The 19,964-nt window shown below is 40.6% G+C and overlaps 2 protein-coding genes across 3 annotated transcripts in view; one reads left to right on the top strand and one right to left on the bottom strand.

Moving 5' to 3' along the window:
- AK9 (adenylate kinase 9) overlaps positions 1-9,505 on the bottom strand; it is a 123,846-nt gene extending 114,341 nt beyond the window's left edge. The window contains exons 1-5 of the mRNA XM_070376484.1: positions 9,337-9,505; positions 9,178-9,221; positions 8,718-8,863; positions 1,609-1,736; positions 252-315 (exon numbers count right to left, since the gene is read on the bottom strand). Of these exons, the coding sequence (XP_070232585.1) occupies positions 252-315; positions 1,609-1,725 (181 nt within the window). The 5' untranslated portion in view covers positions 1,726-1,736; positions 8,718-8,863; positions 9,178-9,221; positions 9,337-9,505. The remainder of the gene's footprint in view (positions 1-251; positions 316-1,608; positions 1,737-8,717; positions 8,864-9,177; positions 9,222-9,336) is intronic.
- A 100-nt stretch (positions 9,506-9,605) lies between these two features.
- Positions 9,606-19,964, top strand: part of FIG4 (FIG4 phosphoinositide 5-phosphatase) — a 173,608-nt gene continuing 163,249 nt past the window's right edge. For both annotated transcript variants that reach the window (XM_070376482.1, XM_070376481.1), the window contains exon 1: positions 9,606-9,884. In XM_070376482.1, the coding sequence (XP_070232583.1) occupies positions 9,819-9,884 (66 nt within the window). In that variant the 5' untranslated portion in view covers positions 9,606-9,818. The remainder of the gene's footprint in view (positions 9,885-19,964) is intronic.

Genomic DNA, 19,964 nt, shown 5'->3' with positions numbered 1-19,964 from the left:
TTCATAAACATCTTAAATTCTATGACCAAAATTAAGACTAACAAAAGGGCAAAACATGTTTGATGCTATTTTAAAGATAACATTAAACAGGGTTGGTAGTGATGTCTGATAAAGCAAACACAGTAAATAATCATAGACTCTAGACAGTAAGTAGATGGGCGTATGGGTGTTCATTGTATAATGCTTTACCTTTTAATGCATATTTGAAAGTTTTCATAATAAAATATTGAGGGGGGAAAGGTAAAATTTACCTTCTACACGAATACATTTCCATGCCTGTGTTATCTGTTGGGCTAATGTTGTCTTCCCAACCCCCTTAAAAAGAAAGACATTATGTAAAACCTAAGATAATAGCTATTTCCCAACAAAACACAATTTTTAAAGATTATATTAATAGGTACTACAATTACATAAATATTGTCAAGTAAAATTTTTCCATACAATAAATAAAGAATAGACCCTAGGTATGAAATATTTATAGCTTCATTTTTCTCTGTTAACTGTCCCACTTGTCACATTTTGTGAAGTGATTTAAGTTTTTTTTTTAAATTAATAGTCCTGAAACCAGGAAGGTGTACTGTAATGGTATTCTAGCTATTTTCCTCTTCACTTGTTAAATTTTATAATTCTGAATACAAATCATTGTGATAATATTGTGATTCATCATTTTATTTCCTTCCTAAAGTTTATGATTGTGAATGACTAAATGTAAAGACTTCCATATAGTAACTTTCAAGAGCAAAAACTTGCTTCTTAATAGACATCTTTGAAAAGTATCATAGTTTAAAGATAAAAGCTCACTTTAATGAAGTAATGTTTACATCTGATTGCTTCCACTGTTGACTTTTAAAACTCCACTATGTTTTTAGAAACATAATAAAAGTTATTGGAAACATTTCTTGACTCTGTCCCAGGGTCGGCAGAAAAGCAAGTCAAGAATTGGGTTCAGTCCTAAGACTCCGCTATTCCAGAGAGGCTTTTATGTTAACTACCTCAGGCCCTTTAATGGTAGCTACCAACTAGCTCAGTGGCTGAAAACAGTTCTCATCTAGAGGTCTTACTAGAACTGCCTAGGAAGGAAAGCTATCTTACAACAGCCATTCTTGGTTCCTTCCTGTTTTGTGGAAAACTGATAACATAGGTCCACTAACAAACTGTGGGTGAAGATGAAGCACATTCCCTCTCAGGAGCTTTAGACACTGATGGGAGAATCTTCTGTTTGTCTCTTTAGAGTCCTGCCTTCACATATCCAGAGAGCCTCACAACAAACTTCATAGAAGTTTTGTGTGAAAATTGAGTGTGAAATAACTTTGGATCACATACTATTAATAATTGTCATGGAGCAGTGCTTTGATGAGTTAATTTTTTCATAATATAAAAGCAAAGATAAATACAACCTAGGTTCCTTTTCAGTAATAGTGTACAAGAGGAGAGAAAGTTATAATTTACAAACAATACTATATCAGCGTTCAAGTCATACAATGAATGTCTAAAAAACACTCAAAAAATTAGCACATTATATGGTTTTCATTTTTATATGGTAACAGTAGATTATGACTTTAAAATTTTTAAATTATATTAAATAATAAGTTAGAAGAGATAACTTACTGGTTTCCCAAATACAACAAAGCAAACAGGTTTAGACAACATAAAGTTTATGTCAGCTTCATCTTCATTAAATATATCCGCAAAAGGATGCTTTTCTGTCTTCTCTTGAGAAGTCATAATACAAAACACTATAGTAAGAAAGAGTAAGATTGTTAAAGTGCCTAATTTAGGAGAAATAGGCAGGTAGGTTGGGGAGAACTAGAATATTCTGTGAATTTACTAAGCTCAGAAGCCATTCCACTCCACTGAGAGATGGGTTTTGCCAGTAATGGCAAATAAATTAAACTGATCTATTAAAACAATACTTGGTTCATAGTTTGAGACAGAAAGCAAAAGCTAATATATGCTACATAAAAAACAGCTAAAATAAAGTCTCTTTGACAGACTAAATTAAGGAAAAAATACACACATGTACATATACACATGTATGTTTTGATGTGTGTATTCTATTAAAGGTCAAATTAGTGTACACACAATCACCCAAAAAAAGCTCAATAACAGACACTTAAAAAAATCAAATTAAATGCTATATGTATGCACACATAAAAATTTGTCTATGGGTATGTATGTAGGGCCTACTAGTGGCTCTAAAAGAAATCCTGATGGAAATGAGAAAATATGTAGAACTGAAAAACAATGAAGCTAATATATAACAAAATATGTAAGCTTACAATTTAAGAAGTTAGAAAAAGAAAAATAGGAAAAATAGAAAAAATATCTTAAAAATTAATAAATTAGGAAATAAACATTACACAAAGAAGGTCAAGAAAGCTAAATAGTGGTATTTTGAAAAGATTTACAAATAGAAAACTCTATCAAGATTTATTAAGAACAGAAGATAGAAAGCACAGACAATATTAGACATTAGTTTTTTAGAGGTGTGTTTTCTCACATCTCAAAACTAAGATTTTCCTATGTTTTTGTTTTTTATTTCTTTCATTATAGTCAGAGAATGTTCTCCATGTTATAATAATTCTTTGAAATTTGTCAAGTCTTATCTTATGGCCTAGCACATGATAAACTTCAAAAAAATTCCCTAAATCTCTGAGAAGAAGAAACAATTTATATTTGTTTGATGTAGTATTCTTTAAATGTTGACATCAAGTTTGTGAATTTCATTGGTTAAGTCTTCCATAATGCTTGCTGATTTACTGTCTACTTGATCAAACAATATTCGACATAGAAGGAAGCAAAACAGAGAAAATAATGCTGCAGAGAGATAATAAGATGCTATCATAAAGTTATCCCAAATAAATGTGAAAACTTAAGCAAAACTGACAAATTACTAGAAAAATCAGCTTCTTAAGAAAAGGAGAAAAACTTGAGTGGTTCTATAACCATTAAAGAAATGGAATCAGTAACTATAAGTCTTCCCACAAGGAAACCAGATGGTTTTATTGCAGTGCTCCAAGTCTTATAATTATATAGACAGTCTTTCAGAAAAATGATAAAGTGGAGACTTCTTACATCAGTTTATGGGTCTCATATAACCTCCATACCTAAACCAGAGAATAGCACAAAAAAGCAAAATTATATGCCAATTTCATTCATGAAGAAGATTCTTAAAAATCCTAATCACAGTATTAGCAAGTTGAATTTAGCAATATATGAAGAAGATAAGATCATTACACTAAGTTGGGTTTCCCCAGGAATTCAAGGACAGTTTAATGTGGGAAAATTAATTTTCATATTAAAATAAATTTAAGGAGAAAAACTATATGATCATCTTAATAGAAGTATGAAATAATTCAGCACCCTTTAATGGTCACTAAAAGATAAACCTCTTACCTACTAAGAATAGAAGTTCTTTTATTGGTAAAGTGTATGACAAAAAGATAACCATTATATCTAATGATTAAATACTTAAAATATTCTTTTTTTAAAACAAAACTGTAATTATTTCCAGATGATATGATTGTTTACATAGAAAACTTAAATACACCACAGATAAATTTTAAGAATTAATAAGATAGTCCAGTTTGCTGAATTCAAAATCATTATACAAAATTCAGTTGTATTTCTATAAATCAAAAATAGCTAGAAAGTGTAACTAAAGATAAATATGACTTAGCAGCAAAAACATAAACTAATAATTTAATGAGGATTAAACAGAACAAAAGATATACAAGCCCTTTATGGAAAAGTTATAAAACCTTATGAAAATATTTTAATGAGCAGACTTTCCATGAAAAATGGACCAAAACTTTGTCCTAGTAGTCTGGGAAATTGCTCATGGAACCATGAAAAATGGATTAGAGGGGAATATATGTGTGTGTGTGTGCTCAGTTCACTTCAGTTGTGTTTGACTCTGTGACCCCATGGACAGTAGCCTGCCAGGTTCCTCTGTCCACAGAATTATCCAGGCAAGAACACTGGAGTGGGTTGTCATTTCCCTCTCCAGGGGATCTTCCCAACCCAGGGATTGAACCCGCATCTCCTGTATCTCCTGCACTGCAGGTAGATTCTTTACCATTGAGCCACTGGAGAAGCCAGAGGGGACCATATCCTTCCGGGTAAATGTGATATGGTTACATTTTCTGTGGAAGTTAAGAATATTTGAATAGGCTTAAAATACCAATATTATTTTAAGATGACAATATGAAACAAGATGTAGTAAGAAATAATACTATTAAAAAATTGAGATGAAAACTTCATGAACTAAAGGCCTGAAATTTCAAGATTAGAAAAAAAATACCGTGAAATTAGTATAAAATGTAGTTGTAAAGGGGAAAATGCATCTAAATGTTCTCAAGAGAGCATGCATTTATTAGGGAGTCTCCATAATATACAGTAAAATCAGGGCCCTGAAGCCTGGGATGGAGATATGTAGGTGGATGTCTAAGTACCTTGAGTCTTGAATCCCAAATGCTCTGCATTAACAGAAGTAGTTTTCTCATATCTGGAAAAGAGCAGCTTCTCCTTGCCTCACCTGAGGCAGATGCCTCAGAAAACAAGCTTGACCTTTACAAGGTCTACCTTTATTTTCTCTCATAACTTCTAGAGCAGTAACTGGGGTTAAGTGTCAGCCCAGCCCAACTGGAGGCACTGGTCAGGAAGAAAGTTATGCAACTAAAGAGCTCCAGGGCCTGACTGTGATGTACCAACAGGAACCAGGAGAAAATGCCTAGGAAAGATCTTGAGGGTGCCAGGTGGGGGGAATGTAGACTATCCAGTTGGTTGATATGTGGGCTCTCTCACACTACTCATAGTTTAACATCCTAGCTAGGACACCTAAAGTAAATCCTAATTTTCACTGCTGGTAAGGTTACTTGATGCTTGGGAAAAACCAATAGACTATAGTAAATGAGGTGAAAATGCCAGACTGCCTTAGAGGGCATAGAGAAAGGTGTTAAATACTCATGGAGTATACTCCCCAGCCCTTCTCCAAGAGAACCTACAACCATTAACCAGAGAAACAGACACTCTGGATATAGAAATATTCTCCTTTTTCACAAGCTGTAGGACACAGGGTCTGAGCTGATATCAACACCAGCAGATCCAAAATGCCATCATAGCCTCCTGTTAGAATGAGGGCAAATGGAGAACCAGTGATAAATGGGGCCTTGGCTCAAGTCCATCTTATAGTGCATCCAAAGTGTTTGCAGGATCACTCCGTGGCTATTTTCATGGTTCTTGAGTGTATAACAGGGACTGCAGCTGGCAAAACCTTCACTGGGGTTCCCTAACTGTAGAGTAAGGGCCACTGTGTAGAAAAGGGCAAGTGGAAACTTCTGAAACCGCATACCCACTCCTTAGCTTCTGGCCAAGATAAACAATAGTAAATCATTCTGAATGAAATGGAAGAGTGCTACCCCTAAACTGTTTAAAAGATGCATCATATTGTTGTATCAGAGAAGGCAATAGCAACCTACTCCAGTACTGCCTGGAAAATCCCATGGATGGAGGAGCCTGGTAGGCTGCAGTTCATGGGGTCGTGAAGAGTCAGACACGATCGAAGTGACTTAGCAGCAGCAGCAGCATGTCGTTATATAGTTGCTCAGTTGTGTCTGACTCTTTTGTGACCCCATGGACTGTAGCCCACCAGGCTCCTCTGTTCATGGGATTTCCCAGGCAAGAATACTGGAGTGGGTTGCCATTTCCTTCTTCAGGGGATCTTCCCAACCCAGGGATTGAAGTTGTGTCTCCTGCATTGGCAAGTGAATTCTTTACCACGGAGCCTCCAGAGAAGCCCTTAAAAGATGCACAGTCCTGTTTAATTCTGTAGTCTGAATTTCTGCAAAAACCAGACAGATCATGACAGATAATATTGGGCCACTGTAAACTTAACCAAGGGGCAGCCCTAATTTCAGCTGCTGTGCAGAGCCCTTTTTCTAGAGGGACACAGTTTCTTGTACTTGATATGTAGCTACTCAACTGGAAAATGTAATTTTTTCAATACACACCAAGGAGGGTGTGTAGGGTCAGAAGCAGTTTGTATTTACATAGAACAGTCAGCAGTGAACATTTAATCTTACCCCAGGACTCTCCTGCTCTTTGTAACAAATATAGTACAAGGGGGTCTTGTTGATCCACAGTATTGACAATACCAGGCCTGGTAAGCAGGAAATAGCCAGTGTTCTAGATGCCCTCATAAGATATATGAGCAGCAAAAAGTGGGAAATAAACCTTTAAAGACTCAAGAACCTGTTATAATATATTGGTGAAGTTTTCAAAGGCCAGTGGCCAGTCATCTGGGACATTCTGAGACATTCTCTCCAATATAAAGTACAAGTTACTATACCTTACACCTACTTCTAAAAGGGAAGTGCAATATTTTGTAAGTGTCTTTAGTTTTTGGAGGCAACATGTAAAACATTTGGGAATACTGTTCTGATTCATTTAAGGGGTGACTTGGAAAGCTGTCACCTTGGGCTTCCCAGGTGTTGCTAGTGGTAAAGAACCTGCCTGCCAGTGCAGGAGATGTAAGAGGCTTGGGTTTGATCCCTGGGTTGGGAAGATCCCCTGGAGGAGGGCATGGCAACCCACTACAATATTCTCACCTGGAGAATCCCATGGACAGAGGAGACTGGTGGGCTGCAGTCCGTAGGGTCGCAAAGAGTTGGACATGACTGAAGCGCGGAATCCCTCCTTGGAAAGCTATCAGTTTTCAGTGGGGCCAACAGCAAATTGCCAACATTCGTTTGATCATAGAGAAAGCAAGGGAATTCCAGAAAAACACCTACTTCTGCTTCATTGACTATGTTAAAGCCTTTGGCTGTGCGGATCACAACAAATTGTTGAAAATTCTTAAAGAGATGGGAATACCAGACCATCTTACCTCACTCCTGAGAAACCCAAATGTGGGTCAAGAAGCAACAGTTAAAACAGGACATGGAACAATGGACTGGTTCAAAATTGGGAAAGGAGTACGTCAAGGCTGTATATTGTTACCCTGCTTATTTAACTTATATGCAGAGCACACTATGGGAATGCCTGGCTGAATGACTCACAAGCTGGAATCAAGATTATCAACAACCTCATATATGCAGATGATACCACTCTAATGCAGAAATGAAGAGGAACTAAAGAGCCTCTTGATGAAGGTGAAAAAGAGAGTGAAAAAGCTGACTTAAAACTCAACATTCAAAAAATTAAGATCATGGCATCCAGTCCCATGCTGCTGCTGTCACTTCAGTTGTGTCCGACTCTGTGTGACCCCATAGACGGCAGCCCACCAGGCTCCCCCGTCCCTGGGATTCTCCAGGCAAGAACACTGGAGTGGGTTGCCATTTCCTTCTCCAATGCATGAAAGTGAAAAGTGAAAGTGAAGTCGCTCAGTCGTGTCCGACCCTCAGTGACCCCATGGACTGCAGCCCATCAGGCTCCTCCGTTCATGAGATTTTCCAGGCAAGAGTACTGGAGTGGGGTGCCATTGCCTTCCCCAATCCAGTCCCATAACTTCATGGCAAATAGATGGGGAAACAATCAAAACAGTGACAGACTTTATTGTTTTGGGCTCCAAAATCACTGCAGGTGGTGACTGCAGCCATGAAATTAAAAGACACTTGCTCCTTGGAAGAAAAGCTATGACAAACCTAGACAGCATATTAAAAGCAGACATTACTTTGCCAACAAAGGTCTGTCTAGTTAGAGCTAGACAGGGGTTTTTCCAGTAGTCATGTATGGATGTGAGAGTTGGACTATAAAGAAAGCTGAGCGCTGAAGAATTGATGCTTTTGAACTGTGGTGGTTGGAGAAGACTCTTGAGTCCCTTGGACTGCAAGGAGATCATACCTGTCAATCCTAAAGGAAATCAGTCCTGAATATTCATTGGAAGGACTGATGCTGAAATGGAAGCTCCAGTACTTTGGCTACCTGATGCAAAGAGCTGACTTATTGGAAAAGACCCTGATGCTGGGAAAGATTGAAGGCAGGAGGAGAAGGGGATGACAGAGGATGAGATGGTTGGATGGCATCACCGACTCGATGGACATGAGTCTGGTGTGTTGCAATCCATGGGGTTGCAAAGAGTCAGACACAACTGAGCAACTGAAGGGAACACATTTACCAGTTGGAAAATCCTCTAGCAGTGAGTTCTGCGATTAACAGGGGGCCCATCTCCTGGGAAACCTAGCACTTCTACCTAGGCTAGGTTAGCTGCCATTCCAGTACATCTAACACCTCACAGTAGGTGCTCAGTAAATATTCGCTGAATGAAGACATTATCCCCTGAAAAGGGAAGTGGGTTTAAAAAGCGGGATTTATGGAGATCCCAGTTCAGTTTTCGGAGAAGGCAGTGGCACCCCACTCCAGTACTCTTGCCTGGAAAATCCCATGGATGGAGGAGCCTGGTGGGCTGCAGTCCATGGGGTCGCTAGGAGTCGGACACGACTGAGCGTCTTCACTTTCACTTTTCGCTTTTCTGCATTGGAGGAGATTACAACTCACACCAGTGTTCTTGCCTGGAGAATCCCAGGGACGGGGAGCCTGGTGGGCTGCCGTCTATGGGGTAGCACAGAGTCGGACATGACTGAAGCGACTTAGCAGCAGCAGCAGCAGCAGTTTAGTTTTGCAAGAAAAGGCACTGGTTTGGCGTCCCCGCAGGAGATGGGATTCCATTCATGCGACACCAACATGCATCTGAGCGGTGAATTCCGACCCCTACTTACCTGGCCTCAGCAGACCCCGGCAGACCCCACCGGTTGGCCGCAGCCGGCTCCCGGGACAGTCTGTTGAGCGGTTGCCAAGGGATCTGTTGAGCGGTTGCCGAGGGAACCCAAGGCCGAGAAGATCGCAAAGCCTCTTGGGGCGGGACCTACGGATGGGGGTCTATGATTTACTGAGTTATTTTCTTTTTTTATTAAATGTTCACTTTTGTACCAAATTTTGTATTCATAATTATAATACACTCCTTTTCACAAATATGGACAGTGATGATCAAGGAGGGTACGTGCACTATGTTCACGTACATCAAAAGAAAGAAATCTTTTAACGCAGCACTCTAAAGCCATTGCTACACCGTTACACTCCGCAATTCACTCTTAGAATTTAGAAATGGTTAAACTTATGCACAAACAAACATGTGACAAAGTTGGGAATTTCCAACTTTAGATGATTAAAAGAAATTACCTGAACCACACACCCTCTGGATAATATGAATTCTGTTGATTCTCCTAAGGGTAAAAATAGACAACAAAGAGATGGGAGGGAAAAACAGACACTAAGAGAAAGAACACAGCTTTTCAGGAATATAAGGGCAGAAGTGGGAGGCAGGGAAAATAGACCAACTTGGGAATGAATCTGTCCGCAACTCGGAGAACCGTTTCAAAAGAAGCAATCCAGTCCCAAATTATCCACTTTTCCAAAGAGAAGGACCACAGAAGGGAGAAATTCAACTAAATCGGCAACGCTCTTCCCCTCCCACGTTTCCTCCTGCCAGCATCAAATATGGCGCTCTTTGCTTCCTCCCCCGGCAGCACGCAGGTTCTGGAAAGCTACACCACCTCTCTTTGGTAAATCCTCCAGCCCCGCCCCCGCGCGGCTGGGGCGGGGCTTGCCTGGAGGTGGGGCGTAGGGATCCGGAAACACCTGAACCGTATTAGCTATTCCCTTATAAATTTAGCGTGCAGGCAGTGTTTTTCCCGGCTGAACTTGGCGTCCAACTGCTAAGGAGTCTCCTCTTCGAATCTTTTGGGGGCAGCCCAGAGGCTGCGGCAGTTTGGGCCGCGGCCTGGTGCCCTGCCGTGGGGGCCCCCATATTAGCTCGAGCCATGCCCGCGGCTGCTGCCCCCATCATCAGCTCGGTTCAGAAGCTGGTCCTGTACGAGACTAGAGCTGTGAGTACCCCGCGCCGTGGGGCGCCGGCGGGAGGATGGCGGCCGAGTAGGTGTGGGGCAGAGACAGCATTTTCCCCCTTTGCTCCCCCCATTTTCTCAGTTCCCTTATCCCCGCAGAGGGGAATGTGTCCGGGGCTGGGGGTGGGGTTGGGGGTGGGGGCGGGGGTGGGGGCGGTCTTCGCCTTGTCATCGCACCCAGGGCACTGCTGCTTTTGCAGCAAACATTCCCACTTAAAGAGCCACGGTCGGAGCACACGGGCAACAGGTGTTTGTGGTATCTCAGAAACTGTTAATGGGGCTTTATACGAGTTAACTGAATTCTTTTCAACTTTCAGAAAGGCGTAAGAGTTCTGCAGTTCACTGGTTGCAGTACAGGCAGGGTATGGAGAGTGTTTTTGATCATGGCACAGCATTGCTGAGATTGATGTTAATTACGTGCGCTGTACTTGCTGACGAATTTCTCTTGATTTGAAAGGAAGGAAAAACGTATTTTCTTTAAAGACAGTCGATTTGTTTGTATAACATTGTTTTGCTTTTCACTTGACTTTTCCAGCACATTTTATTTTATTTCGTCAAATCGCCATGAAAATAGTTACTCGTAGAATAAGCAGACTCGTTTTTAGGTTACTGCTGCTGCTGCTAAGTCGCTTCAGTCGTGTCCGACTCTGTGCGACCCCATAGATGGCAGCCCACCAGGCTCCCCCTTCCCTGGATTCTCCAGGCAAGAACACTGGAGTGGGTTGCCATTTCCTTCTCCAATGCATGAAAGTGAAAAGTGAAAGTGAAGTCACTCAGTCGTGTCCGACTCCTAGCGACCCCATGGACTGCAGCCCACCAGGTCCCTCCGTCCATGGGGTTTTCCAGGCAAGAGTACTGGAGTGGGTTGCCATTGCCTTCTCCCACATACTATGTTTAAACACATCAATTTCAGCCCATTAAGCCGAGCATGCCTGAGGACTGGCTGATATGTGAATGTTCTTTCTAAAGCAAAATTCATATTATAGGGCTTTTCTGCTCAGAAACTTCAGTGGCTCCCATTCTGAGGAAAGGAAACTCTGCATCCCTTAAGTTGCCATTTAGTTACTGGCAACTAAGTAGATCCAAGAATAAAAGAAAGATCCAAGAAATAAAATTTCTTTAAAATAAAAATGGTCAGTCAGTTCAGTTGCTCAGTCGTGTCCAACTCTGTGCGACCCCATGAATCGCAGCATGCCAGGCCTCCCTGTCCATCACCAACTTCCGGAGTTCACTCAAACTCACGTCCATCAAGTCGGTGATGCCATTCAGCCATCTCATCCTCTGTCCCCTTCTCCTCCTGCCCTCAATCCCTCCCAGCATCAGAATCTTTTCCAATGAGTCAACTCTTCCCACGAGATGGCCAAAGTACTGGAGTTTCAGCTTTAGCATCATTCCTTCAAAAGAATACCCAGGGCTGATCTCCTTCAGAATGGACTGGTTTGCTCTCTCCTTGCAGTCCAAGGGACTCTCAAGAGTCTTCTCCAACACCACAGTTCAAAAGCACCAATTCTTTGGTGCTCAGCTTTCTTCACAGTCCAACTCTCACATCCATACATGACCACTGGAAAAACCATAGCCTTGACTAGACGGACCTTTGTTGGCAAAGTAATGTCTCTGCTTTTAATATGCTGTCTAGGTTGGTCATAACTTTCCTTCCAAGGAGTAAGCGTCTTTTAATTTCATGGCTGAAATCAACATCTGAAGTGATTTTGGAGCCCCCCAAAATAAAGTCTGACACTGTTTCCACTGTTTCCCAATCTATTTCCCATGAAGTGATGGGACCAGATGCCATGATCTTCGTTTTCTGAATGTTGAGCTTTAAGCCAACTTTTTCACTCTCCTCTTTCACTTTCATCAAGAGGCTTTTTAGTTTTTCTTCACTTTCTGCCATAGGGTGGTGTCATCTGCATATCTGAGGTTATTGATATTTCTCCCAGCAATCTTGATTCCAGCTTGTGCTTCCTCCAGCCCAGCGTTTCTCATGATATACTCTGCATAGAAGTTAAAGAAGCAGGGTGACAATATACAGCCTTGACGTACTCCTTTTCCTATTTGGAACCAATCTGTTGTTCCATGTCCACTTCTAACTTGTGGCTTCCTGACCTGCATATAGGTTTCTCAAGAGGCAGATCAGGTGGTCTGGTATTCCCATCTCTTTCAGAAGTTTCCACAGTTTATTGTGATCCACATAGTCAAAGGCTTTGGCATAGTCAATAAAGCAGAAGTAGATGTTTTTCTGGAACTTTCTTGCTTTTTTCATGATCCAGCGGATGTTGGCAATTTGATCTCTGGTAATGGTAGCAGGTTGTATTAATGAGAATAATAGCTAATACTCTTGGAAGAGTTATATAGTCCAGGCACTGGTCAAAACACTCTACATAGTTCATTATTTAATCCTCATAAAGCTTCTGAGACAAATATTGTTGCTATTACTGTTATTATTTGGTGAAGGAAAAAATGAGGCAAAGAAAGGTTAGGACATTGAATGGTGTGGGCTGGTAACTGGCACCAGGTGCAGAGAGTGTGTAACTGGATGGCAACAAATTGCGTATATAAATTGAGAGTAAATGACTAGAAATTTTCACAGCAATTTGACAGAGTAATTGTATTTCAGATGAATCAGATAAACGTAGGGCTTATGGATAATGTCTTTGGTTTTTTGTTTTCAGCTTTATTATGGAAATTTCAAGAAAATACAAAGTAGAATAATAAACAGAATAATAAACTCCCATCTAGCCATCACCCAGCTCCAAAATAACCAACATTCTGTCATCCTCTATTACCTATAGCTTGTTCCACTTCCACCCACCACATATTATTTTATATGGTTCTTTTTCTTTAAAATGTACATAAATTGAACATGCAAATCTAAGCTACAGAATTTGGACAGGAGCATACATGTGTAACCACACCCCTGTGTTGTCACAGAAAATTCCCTTGTGTCCATATCTGGTCACCTGTCCCTTCCTTCCTGGCAATTAATATTCTGTTTTTTAAATGTTAGATTAGATACACCCATTAAAGAATTCTGTGTGAATAGAATTGTGCACACTGTCTTGAGTCTCGTGTCTTTTGCTTGGTGTCATGTCTTTGATGTTCATCCATGTTGTGTGTAACAGTAGCTTCTCCTTATGGAGTACTCATCCACTGGATACGTATTCCACAGCTTTGTTTATCCCTTAACAATATTGGCTTAGAATGTTACCACGTTTAGACTGTTGTCTCTTAGTTATGTGTCTCAGAAGTGTAGGCCAGGGAAGCAGTATGAACCAGGGGAAGGGCTGTCCTCTGTCTCAGGTCACATGCAGACAGGAGATAGAAAGCAGGGTAGCAGACGTATTAGTACATTTAAGGTGGTTGGAGTGGAGGTCACTAACTTATTGGGGGGCTTACCTCTAAGTGGCTATTTTAAAAGGTGCTCTGGGAAAAGCAAACCAGGAATTTATGGTAGGACTCCTCAGCTCACTGGTTTATGTAAATGTCCACACTGTTGGTATGAGCAGGGAAGAATACTGAAAAATGCCTAGAAACAACTCAAAATAGTGTTTTTCTCATCACACTCAGGTACAGTGGATCTCACTACTTCTTTTTTGAAATTCACTTTAATTTTTATGTTTTACTGCAGTAAAGTTGATTTAATATGTTGTGTTTATTATAGGTCTACAGAATCTTTTTTAGTTCAACATACAGATTCTTTACTCAAATAGGTAGCAACAGGGTGTTGAGTAGAACTCCCTTGCTATACAGTGGGTCCTTGTTGATTACCTGTTTTATATGTATTATTGTGGATTTGTTAATCCCAACCTCCCAATTGATACCTTCCCTCACCTTTCCCTTCTGGTAACCATAATTTTGTATTCTAATTTGGAGACTCTGTTTCTCTTTTGTCTGCTGGTTCTTGGGCGTCAATGTTCAGATCCCACCAATATGTGATATTTGTCTTTTTTTTTTTTCTGACTTACATCACTCAGTATGATGACAACTACTTTCATGCATGTTGCTGCAATAGGAATTGGCTCATTCTTTCTTTTTCATGACTGAGTAATACGCCATTATGGACATGTACCACTCTTTCTTAATGCATTCGTCTGTCCTTGGACATGTCTCTTGCTTCAAGGTCTTGGCTATTGGAAGTAGTACTGTAGGGTACATTTGGGTGCAAGTTTTTTGTTTGTTTGTTTTAAGAATTCTGGTTGTCTATGAATATCCTGTTAGGAGTGGGACTGATGAAATATATATGGTATCTCTGTTTTTACAGTTTCATAGTTCTGTATTGTACTGTTATCATTCATACACTCCTGGAGAATCCCATGGACAGAGGAGCCTGGCGGGCTGCAGTCCATAGGGTCACAAAGAGTCAGGTACAACTGAGTGACTAACACTTACTTAGCAATGTAAGAGGATCCCCTTTTCTCCACCCCTACTCTAGCGTTTATTGTTTGTAGACATTTTGATGATGGCCATTCTGAACACCAGAAGGTGATCCCTTCTGATTTGCATGTCTCTAATAATTTGTGACTTTGTACATCATTTCATGTGATTTAAAAAAAATAGTGTCAGTAGTACTTGCCTTTTCATATTGTCTTGATGACACTTTGCCCTTTGTAAAGATTTCTTTTAGAATACTTACTGAAAATTTTGAGGACAGGTATCTTGCAGCCCAGCGGTCCTTTTGAATATTGTCCCCTGAGCAACAGTTTTCAAGTTGTTTTTGCGTCAAACGGCCACAAGGCGGCAGCATTTCTTCGAAGCCCAACTCTGCCTCCTTTAGCAAACAGCCTCAGTGGAAGTCATGGTTTAAGGTTGTATATTGGACTGGATTGTGCCAGAAGCAACACCCCAAAGCTTGGATCTTGTTGCTTCCTATTTTTCCCTAGTGTTATGTATAGTTTTTCTTTGAGTAACAGTGATATACGGTGTTCTGTGTGTATAGAATCTTTTACATTTACACATATACATATATCACTTGATCTTCAAATTCTTATGTCATAGAGATTATTACAGAATGTTGAGTAGACTTTTCTTGGTATACTCAAGTCCTTGTTGATTATGTATTTTGTATGTAATAGTTTTTATTCGTTAATCCCAATTTCCTCATTTATTCCTTCCCAACATCTTTCCTCTTGTGTAATGATAATTTTATTTTTGACTGTTGTGAGTCCGTCTGTCTTTGGTCAGTTGGTTTCTTGGTATTAATTTTTACATTTTCCCTCTAAGTGATATATGATATCTGTTTTTTCTGAGTAACATCTCTCAGTATGCTTAGAACTAGGTCCATGTGGGTTCCTGCAGTTGGTATTATCTCCTTCTGTTTCGTGGCTGAGTCTCGTTGCATTGTGGACATATGCCACTTCTTCTGAATTCATTCATCTCTCTGTGGGAACTTTGTTGGCCCCAGGTCTTTGGCCTTGTAACTGGTGGTGCAGTGCAGATTTGGATGCATGTTCCGTTTTGAATTCTGGTTTTCCCTGGATTTTCTCATAGGCGTGGGGCTGTGGATCATGTAGGTAGCTCTGGTTTTCCTTTAAAAGCACCACATGCTGTTCTCTAAAGGGAGTGCAGCCAGTTTCATCCCACTTGCGTCTTAGGAGGCTTTCCTTTTCTCCAGGCCTTCTCCACTGTGGATTCCTTGAAGACTTACTGATGATGGCCATTCGGGCTCTGGCATTGTGAGGCCTCACTGTACTTCTGATTTGCATGCCTCTAAGAAGAGGGGAATTTGTGCACCATTTCATGTGTTCTTTTCTTTAACTAAATGGTGATAATAAAATTGACTTGTAGTTGGCTCCCTGAAAGTCAACCAGGTGTTGAATTTTTCCGGATTACCTACTTCAGGACATTTATTGACAGAAGGCTATCATTTACAACCCTGCAATTCTTGTGAATATTGCATGCCCAATAAGCATTGATTTTAAACTTGCTATTTTGGAAAACAGCCACAGTGCGGCAGGATTTCTTCATGCCCAACTGGTTACCAGAAAGCAGAGCCATGGTGGGCGTGGTGTTTCTGGGTGTAAATTAGTGTGGAACGTGCCAGCACAAACACCCCTAGTCTTGTGTCTCATTACTTACTGGTTTTTAAATTAATTTAGTTATTATTAATAACTATTATTTTGGCTACTGTAAGTGCTGCTGTAGTGCACATTTGGGTGCCAGTTTCTTTTAGAAATCTGATTCTGTTCCAATATCCTGTTAGGATCGGACTCTCAAATCTATGGTAGCTCTGTGTTTACCTTTTTAAAAAAATTAATTTATTTTAATGGGAGGATAGTTACTTTCCAATACTGTGATGGTTTTTGCCATACACCAACCTTTTAAAGACAGTTCCCTATTGTTGTGTCTCGTGGCTGTTACCATCTATATGCCGCTGGCATTTTCTCCACCCCTACTCTGGCATTCATTGTGGACATTTTGATGAGGGGAGTTTTGACTGTGATTCCTCATTGTAGTTTTGATTTCCATGTCTCTAATAATTTGTGACTTTGTGCATCATTTCATGCGCTTTTTAAAAAAATCATGTGAGTAGTATCTACCTTGTGATATTGTCTTATGAAATACAGCCCTTCTAAAAATATATATATATTTTTTAGAATACTTACCCTAGATAGTTTTTGAGGACTCGTACCTTAAGTCCAGTCATCCTTGTGAGTGTTAGTTCTCGTAAAGTGAAAGTGTTAGTCGCTTAGTTGTGTTCGATTCTCTGTAATCCCATGTAACGTAGCCCTCCAGGCTCCTCTGTCCATGGAATTCTCCAGGCTAGAATATTGGAGTGTGTAGCACTTCCCCTTCTCCATGGGATCTTCCTGACCCAGGTATGGAAACCGGCTCTCCTGCCTTGCAGGCCCATTCCTTTACAGTTTGAGACACCAGGGAAACCCATTTTCCTGTGTGGGTATGTTAGTTGCTCATTTGTGTCCGACTCTTTGTGACCCTTTGACTCAAACCCACCAGGCTTCACTGTCCATGGAATTCTCCAGGTAAGAACACTGGATTGTGTGGCATTCCCTTTTCCGTAACATTTTTCAAGTTGCTGTTGCGGAATATGGCCACAAGGCGGCAGCATTTTCCAAACCACCACTCGGTTCTCTGGCAAACAGCCTGAGCAGACATGATTTGGGGTTGGCAATTAGACCGAAATATGCCAGAAGCAACACCCCAAAATTTGTGTCTTGTCACTTCTTTCTTTTCTAATTCAATGTTTAGGTTTTATTGGGTGTAACAGTGATGTGCAAAGCTGGATGTGTACAAAACTGTTATATTTACACATACACATGTATCTATTGATCTTCAAATTATTTTCCACAGAGGTTATCACAGAATGCTGGGTTGATCTCCCTTGGTATACCTAGGTCCTTGTTGGTTATATATTTTATATGTAATAATTTTTGTTTGTTAATCTAAACATCCTTATGTATTTTACATGTTACGGTTTTTATTTGTTAAACCAACTTCCCAGTTTACCCCTTCCCCATATGTTTCCACTTTTTTAAATGATGATTTTATTTTCTCTTTGGTCAGTTGTTTTTCTTGGTTAATTTTCAGAATCCACCTTTGAGTGATATCATGTGATGTGTCTTTTTTTTTGAGTTAGCTCTCTGAGTATGGTTAGAACTACTTCTGTGTTCAGTTCAGTCACTCAGTTGTGTCTGACTCTTTGTGACCTCATGGACCGCAGCACGCCAGGCTTCCCTGTCCATCACCAACTCCCGGAGCTTGCTCAAACCCATGTCCATTGAGTCGGTGATGCCATCCAACCATCTCATCCTCTGTCGTCCCCTTCTCCTCCTGCCCTCAATCTTTCCCAGCATCAGGGTCTTTTCCATTGAGTCAGTTCTTCATGTCAGGTGGCCAGATTATTGGAGTTTCAACCTGTAGGTTGCTGTAGTTGTATTTTTTCGTTCTGTTTAATGGGTGAGTCATGTGCCATTGTGGACCTACACCGCTGTCTGTCTGTGCGTTCATTCTCGATGGACACTTTGCCTGCAGGTCTTTGCTGCTGTAACTGGTGATGCAGTGCAGCTTTCGATATATGTTCCTTTTTGAATTCTATTTTTTTCCAGATATTCCCTTGGTGTGGGCTGCTGGATCACAGGTTGCTCTTGTTTTCCTTTAAAGGCACCTGCATACTGTTCTTGTGTCAGGATTTTTCCAGTGTCATCTCACCATCGCCTTACAGGCTCTGCTTTTGTCCAGGCCCTCTCCACCAGTATTCTTCAAAGACTTGATGATGCTCATTCAGATTGGAATGAGCTGAGCCCTCATCATAGTATGGATTTGCATGGCCCTAAAAACTGGCAAATTAAATTTTTTTTTTAAACAAAGTGTTAATAAAATTGATGGTTGAAATTGGCTCCTTGAAAATGGGCCATGTGTTGAATTTTTTGGATTACCTTCTTCAGGACATTTAGTGACAGTGGGTGTCATTTGCACATGTTGTCTGTGAACGTTGTGTGCCCATGAGCGTTGATTTTAAAGTTGCTGTTTGGGAAAAAGCCCACAAGGAGGCAGGATTCCTTTATGCCCAACTAATTACTACAGAAAGCAGAGACGAGTGGGAGTGGTGTTCTTGAGTGTGAGTTCGTGTGGAATGTACTAGCACAAACACTCATAAGCTGTGTCTCAATATTTGATTTTTTATTAATTTAATTTTTTTAATTTATTATTTTTACTAATTTTTTACTTGTGTAGAGAATCTTGGAGAAGGCAACGGCACCCCACTCCAGTACTCTTGCCTGGGAACTCCCATGGACGGAGGAGCCTGGTAGGCTACAGTCCATGGAGTGGCTAAGAGTCGGGTACGACAGAGCGACTTCACTTTCACTTTTCACTTTCCTGCATTGGAGAAAGAAATGGCAACCCACTCCAGTGTTCTTGCCTGGAGAATCCCAGGGACGGAGGAGCCTGGTGGGCTGCCGTCTATGGGGTCACACAGAGTCGGACACGACTGAAGCGACTTAGTGGCAGCAGCAGCAGAGAATCTTTTCCAGCTCTATGGGTATCTCTTCCTCTTTGGCTTTTTTTCAGGGTTATTACAGAATGTGGTGTAGACCTCCCTTGCTCTCTAGGAGGTCCTTTTTGATGACACCACTGATATCACTCAGCACATTAGACCTGGGTTCACGTCTGTTGCTGCAGTAGACATTGTCTCATTCTCATTCTTTTTTTTTTTAAGCATTCGAACAGAACATCTAATTTTATTTTTATTTTCTTTATTTAAATAAAATTTATTTATTTAGTTTTTTAACCCCCAAAGCATTTTGTATTGGGATATGGCTGATTAACAATTTGTGACAGTTTCAGGTGTACAGTGAAGGAACTCAGCCATGCATATTATTTTTCATGACTGAATATTATGCCACCATGGACACATACCCCTTCTTCTTTAGCGTTCATCTGTCCTTGGACGTTTTGGTTGCTTCCAGCCAGCAGCGGTTGCAGGCGCTGCTGTGGTGCACGTTTGGTGCATGCTTCTTATAGAAATCTGGTTGTTTCCAAATGTGCTGTTAGGATGGGGCTGTGACATCAATGGTAGCTCTGTTTTTACTTTTTAAAGACAGTTCCCTGTTGTTATCTCTGGTGCCTGTTAAGTTTATCTACCACAGGCCCTTTTCTTCACCCCCTCCCTTGCATTTATTGTTTGTGGACATTTTGATGATGGCCATTTTGACACTGCAATGTGATCCCTTATTGTAATTTTTATTTCCATGTCTCTAATAAATGTGATTTTTGTGCATCATTTCATTTGCTTTTTTAAAAAAAATAGTGTAAGTAGTTTCTTCCTCTTGATATTGCCTTGATGAAATTCAGCCCTTTGTAAGGAAAATTTTTTAGAATACTTACCTAGGAGGGTTTTTGAGGACTGATACCTTACAGCCCAGCCATCATTGGGACTGTTAGTCCCTTAAAGTGAAAGTGTTCGTCGCTCAGTTGTGTCTGACTCTTGGTCACCCCGTGGAATGTGGCCCACAAGTATCCTCTGTCCATGGAATTCTCCAGGCAGGAATATTGGAGTGCGTAGCCATTTCCTTCTCCAGGGGATCTACCTTGACCTGGGTGTGGAAC

Source organism: Bos mutus, chromosome 9, assembly GCF_027580195.1.
Source record: "Bos mutus isolate GX-2022 chromosome 9, NWIPB_WYAK_1.1, whole genome shotgun sequence".
Classification (NCBI taxonomy): Eukaryota; Metazoa; Chordata; class Mammalia; order Artiodactyla; family Bovidae; genus Bos; species Bos mutus.
The sequence above is the reverse complement of the archived record's forward strand: the minus strand, read 5'-3'. Positions and strand labels throughout refer to the sequence as shown.